The following is a 6160-nucleotide window of genomic DNA, read 5'->3' as shown; positions in this document are numbered from 1 at the left end:
TGCTAATTTAGCACATGGGTCCTTGAGCCCTCTGTTATCTACCTTTGATCATTTTTTTCATAAGTTCTTACATCAGTCAAATAATACCAACTTTCTCCTTTTAGTAAGGAATGAGTTCATTTTAATAAGGAAATGAGGAAAACTCTTGACACAAAAATGAGATTTTTTTGATTATTCTTCCCACATATTTACAAAAATTATGTGAAATCAATTCTAATTTATTATGTGAAGCGATCAGAAACAACTTCATTACTGAGAAGCTGTTCTGGATTAAAGGAGGCAGAAGAAACATGACATCTCAATGCAATTCCTGATCGAGGATTTTCCTTGGCTATAAAGGACATTGCTGGGATAATGACAAAATCTTTCTGAAGTCTGAAGATTAGATGATACTATCACATCATGTAAATTTCACGATTTTTGATGTTTACTGTGGTTAAGACAGTGTTACGGTTGAAAATTTAAAAATGAAGGGACAGCATGTCTGCAAAAACTCTCAGTCAAGAAAAAATATAATTTTATATTTTATGTATAAATAAATTTAAAATTATAATGTGCAGATACATGCACACAGAGCGAGAGGGCACAAGCAAATGTACAATGTTGACAATCTTCAAGAAGAGTTGAAGGTACTGGGAATGATTTGTATATTCTTTTAATTTTTCTAAGAGTCTGAAATTGTGTCAAAAATAAGAAATTAAAAGATAACTTTTGTTGACTTCTTTCTCGTTAAAAACAAAGAGATTTCATTTGTTCTACATACCTCTGTGAGCCTCTAAGTTCTGTATGAGATGCTGGCATTCCTCTATAATTATATCTTCTATGATCTGCTTGCCCATTCCAAAATTCCGTAAGGTGGTCAAGCTGAATCTTCTCATGATTTTCCAGGTTTCACCATGAGAGAAGGCAATTCCTTATAATGAAAAAAAAAAAATGTCTTCAGATTAAAGTTTTTTAATTTACTTTTTTTCGGTGGGTGGGGCACCAGGGTTGAACCCAGGGGCATTTTAACCACTGATCCACATTCTCAGCCCTTTTTGTTTTATATTTTATTTACAGACAGTGTCTCACTGAGTTGGTTGGGACCTCTCTAAGTTGCTGAGGCTGGCTTTGAGCTTCTGATCCTCCTGCATCAGCCTCCAGAGCTGCTGGGATTACAGGCATATATTACCATATCTGGCTTAAAATTGAAATCTTGAAGACAAATAAAAATTCAAAATAAAAGTCTTAATTATTCCTGTCAAAAATAATGGAAAAATGGATGTAGGATATAGCTCACTAGTAGAATGCTTGCCTAAGATAAGCCAGGTCTTGAGTTAAGTCCCTAGCATGTAAAGAGAGGAGAATAGAAAAGAAGAGAGGGCAGGGTGGTGGGAGGAGAAATGTCTAATTCCCTCTTTTTTTCTTAGAGTATTTACTGTATAAACCTTTTAACTACTTTCTCTGTACATAAAGTCTTTTTGAAAGCTAGATAGGCCATTTGTCAGCCTTGAGACCCAGGAATGTAAGAACCCAGGAGTCAACTCTTTGAAATGTAAACCTCAGGGGAGATTATGTCCTATCACTCAGTTTCTGGGTGAAGATAGGAGTCTAATTTCAGGGGGCACTTGCTCCACATTGCAAAACTGTCATAAATATTTGGGAAATTATTTTTTTTCCTTTGAAACTCAATTAATACAGATGGCCACTTGAATTACCAGGTGAATCAAGGATAAACTATGTGCAACAAATAATGCTGTTAAGTCTGCTTTCTTGAGGACTAGTTATTGTTTATCCTGAGAATGGGTATGTAATGAAGTTCCTTCTGCTGGACTATGCAAAAGGCTGAAGTTCCTTTCTATTTTTGTAGTTTCTTACCAGATTGTGATACACATTATTCCGGTTTAATGCTTGTTCAATAATAAAAGTGTTTTCTTTTCCTCAGCTTCATGGAAAGGATTTCTAGATTGGGAAAACATTTTGTTTTGTTTAAAATTATATTTCCTCAACATATTAAATAGGCAATTACTCAAATAAATTGAGTAACTAGTTTATACTTATATCACGCTGGATGTGGTTAAGGAGTTGATGAATAATCGTAAATAAAGTTTTTCCCCTTTTTTTCTTTGCCAGGGAGTAATAGAGTCTAGTACATACAACACCACCCAAGTAAAAATTTAGAAATAAATAATCACCAATGACTGTAATCAAGTTTCCACTTGATTATATAGTAATCAAGTAATTAAGTGTTATACCTAGTAATTATAGAGACACATATTTTAACACATAAATTATCAATAAATTTATTGATTGGATAAGCAAATTTGTATATAACTACACAAAATAATAATGATCAGTCAAGAAACGTTTTCTAAAGGATTTAGAGCATATGCTCATACTTCATAGAAAAATCAGGAAAAAGATGATTTCTAAGGTTGCCCACATCTTTCCAGTGGTGCTTTTTGGTGATAGTGGTATTTTTCATTCTGTTTCAATTCTTTACACCCAAACCTTCCTCCATTTGCATTTTTCCTCATATTATATAAAGGCAAAAGAGACTGGGGGAATTTCTATGTTTAATTGATAATCATAAATACAAACCTAGAATATACTAAGGCAGCCTGGGCATTGAAGATGGGGCAGTATCAGCCTTGCTAGTCTTAACATGAAATCTAAAATAAAGAATAGATATGTTCAGAGTTACTGTTGCCTCCTCCTTTCATGTTAGGTCTTCCTTTGGAAGGATACTAGTGAAGGATTAGATTCTCTTCTCACTAAATCCTCAGATTAATACAATGATATTCTGCCTGTGGTTCCTGTATTACATAAAACTCATTCATAAAATATGTGACTCTTCAGACTATCCCATTTTATATTTGAAATTTTACATTTCACATTTCAGAATACAGTATTTGACCCTTAAGGACTCACAGAAGTCAGTATATTTCAGAGAATAAAATATTTGTGTAATTGTAAATAATATCATTATTATTATTGTTGTTGTTATGTTGCTGTACTGGGGATCAAAACCAGGGCCTATCACATGCTATGCAAGCACTCTACCACAAAGTTATGTTTCTCAGCCCCTTAGCACATTAGTTTAGGACCATGAAAGATTGAAGTGCTATTAAATATATAAATATAAATTTTAAGTATAGGACACTCTGGCCCTAAATATATTTAAATTATACAACAAGTTGATGTAATAAATATCCCCAAATGGTCTAATGGGTATCAAACATAAAATTATCTTTTGGTTATGCAAAATTGGTCTATAACATGCTTATACTCATTTGAGTGATTTTAGATTGCGAGACACAGGAAGAGGAAATATAGTCATTATCTTTTGATTTTCTATGACCAGTTAAGACACTTAAAAAAACAAACAAACTGATTTTTGGCTGGGCATGATATCACATGCTTGTACCTCCAGCAACTCAGGAACCTGAGGCAGGAGAATTTAAAGTTTGAGCCCAAGCTAGGCTATTTAGCAAGACCCTGCCTCAAAATTAAAAAATAAGAATGGGGCTGGGGATGTAGCTCTGTGGCAGTGTGTCCCTCAAAAAAAAAATTCTTAAAATGAATTCTTGGCTCACTTGTTAGATTGCGAGAGATAAAAGTTAAGTCGAGCATGGTGGCACATGCCTATAATCCCATCAATTTGGGAGGCTGAGGCAGGAGGATAGCAAGTTCAAAGCCAGCCTCAGCAATTTCGGGAGTCCCTAAGCAATTCAGTGTGACTCTATCTCTAATAAATCATTAAAATGGGCTGGGAATGTGGCTCACTGGTTAATCACCCCTGGGTTCAATCCCTGGTACAAAAAAAAAAAAAAAAAATTCCTGTGTGATCATTACATTCATCAGCAAATTTGAGCTCTTGTGGAAAAAGATTAGCTGCAAGAAGTAAGAAATTGTACCAATTTTCTAAAAAAAAAAAAAAAAAAAATTATGATGATGACTCAGATGACTCCTGGAAATTCCAGACATGGGATCTTGAATGGAAAATACCTCCTCAATGCTGATTTCATGAAGTGTTAGTGGGGATTAGAAGGGAAAGAAATGTTCCAAGACTACTATGTGTGGAAAATTGAATAAAGTTAAATAGGATTTTGATGTTTCCTGAGGTTTTAATATGCTAATGGACACGTGAGAGACCAATTTACCTCAGGGAACATCCACTTACACCTTGCAAAACTACTGTTTTGTGAACAATATTACAGAAAACACTTTTTAGAAATGTTTTTGAAGCAATAAAATAACCTAGTGGTATTTATTAGGAGACAATATGAGTTTACTATAAATAATGTCAAAGTGAAATTATTTCCATTTTTAAAGAGTTATTAATTAGTAGCCAGGCACGGTGGACCACACCTGTAGTCCCAGCAACTCAGGAGGCTGAGGCAGGAGCATTGCAAGTTCGAGGCCAGCTCTGTCAACTAAACAAGGCCCTATCTCAAAAAATATAAAAAGGACTGGGGATGTAGCCCAGTGGTAAAGTACCCCTGGGTTCAATCTCTAGTACCAAAACAGTAATAATAGTAATAATAGCTATTAATTAGTGGAAAGCCACAAAAGCAGAGTATCTATGTTGCATCAGGGCATTTAGCAAAGACACAAGAATGATGCAACAATTTTATCCAGGTAAAAATAGGGCTCTGTATATTTATAACACTAAGTATGTTGTTTCAGGATCTATTTCTGCATTAGACCATTAATGATCTCTTTATATTGATGGCCTCTGCTTCCTTTTTGTTTTATTTTCCTGACATCTAACATCAGACTTTTCATTTAGTAGGTAATTATTTAACAGAAGTAGTTATCATGTAAAATAAGAATGAAGCCCACAAATTACTATTTTTTTTCATTAGAATCCTATTTGTGTAATATATATTGATGAAGCAAAATCAAACAATGGAAGGAATTATGTAAGAAAATAGAGGACAACTGATTTAATAATTTTAACCACAGGAATATATCTTAAATTTAGAGTTCATTACCTTTTCCATTAAAAATTCTTTCAAATATAGGCACTTGAGATCGTTCCCCAAATTGATTACCATAACCAACGAGAGCCTCTTTCACTGTCTCATAGCCAGAGAGGACCACCACCTTCTTGGGCCCCATTTGGATGCTGTAAATGGAGCCATATTTCTGGGAAAGCTTTGGTGTGAGAAAAAGAAAAATGATTAAAACATTGTAGTATGGTAAAAAGTGAACTGGATCTTGACCTTTGGGAAATTGGTGAAGTTCAAAAAACTAACCAGTTTTGTGATCAGATAAAGTCAGAATTTTAGATTGTTTTACTATGGATATTCCTGCAGTTATTTCACCATTCAGGGTCATTTTTATAATCATCGTTTGATTGTATACTCACTCTACTTTGTTTCAAATTTTGTACTAACGATGCTGATGCTCTGACATTATACTTTTGTTTGATATCAGAATATACCCAGCCAGGACTCTCAGGAGACAAAAATTTGCTTACTACCACACTTGACACCCGAAAACTATATTTACACCCTATTCCTATGGGGTGCTATGGTCTTAGTAGACCATGTTGTTACTCTCCATTTTCTTTGATAATTGGAAGTACTAAGAGCCAACATTTATTGCCTCCTGACTATATTCCAAGCACCATTATTTTCTTCAGTGTGCTTCATTGGTGAAGGCCTTCCTGTACTCACTGTCTGACAGGGTCACAGAGTAGGGGATTCTGTGGCAGGGCCAATCCATCTGGAAACCGGAACCACTGGGAATGTTAAGTGTTTTGTTTATGATACTCATGATATGAATAACAGGGCATACGTCAATCAGTAATAAAAGTACATATTGCCTGAGATTGCAGGAAAATTCCCAGAATGAGACTAAGGATATAATTGAGATATGCCATGAGGTGTGTTTCAATCTCTCTCAGGATACAAACAATAATCTTATTCCTCAAGCCTAAAAACAAGAAATATTTATCCCATGGTTAACAATTTATACTAACCCCCCAACCCCGTCCTGAAGCCACAACCTATACAACAGCCTAGCTATAGAAAAACAATTTCTGTGCCAACAGTACAAGGACCACTATTTGTAGCTTATGGTATCCCCATCAAGGACAAGAGGCTAATAAAAATACATTCCTCCCACCAACAGATCCTCCTTTGCCTTACACAGAAATTTATAATGAAAATGG

General features: G+C 34.7%; 1 protein-coding gene across 1 annotated transcript; it reads right to left on the bottom strand.

The window, feature by feature from the left end:
• Positions 1-221: 221 nt before the first annotated feature.
• On the bottom strand, positions 222-5481 carry LOC131423427 (cytochrome P450 2H2-like). The gene is made up of 3 exons (XM_058572816.1): positions 4977-5481; positions 764-913; positions 222-331 (listed from the first exon to the last, which is right to left on the bottom strand). The coding sequence occupies exons 1-3, from the start codon at positions 5101-5103 to the stop codon at positions 222-224; spliced, it is 387 nt and encodes a 128-aa protein (XP_058428799.1). The 5' UTR covers positions 5104-5481.
• Between the last annotated feature and the right edge of the window lie 679 nt (positions 5482-6160).

Source organism: Marmota monax, unplaced genomic scaffold, assembly GCF_021218885.2.
Source record: "Marmota monax isolate L192 unplaced genomic scaffold, Marmota_monax_Labrador192_F-V1.1 WCK01_AAM20220418_F8-fsc00355, whole genome shotgun sequence".
Lineage (NCBI taxonomy): Eukaryota > Metazoa > Chordata > Mammalia > Rodentia > Sciuridae > Marmota > Marmota monax.
Note: the sequence above shows the minus strand (reverse complement) of the source record. Positions and strands in the feature narration are given on the sequence as shown.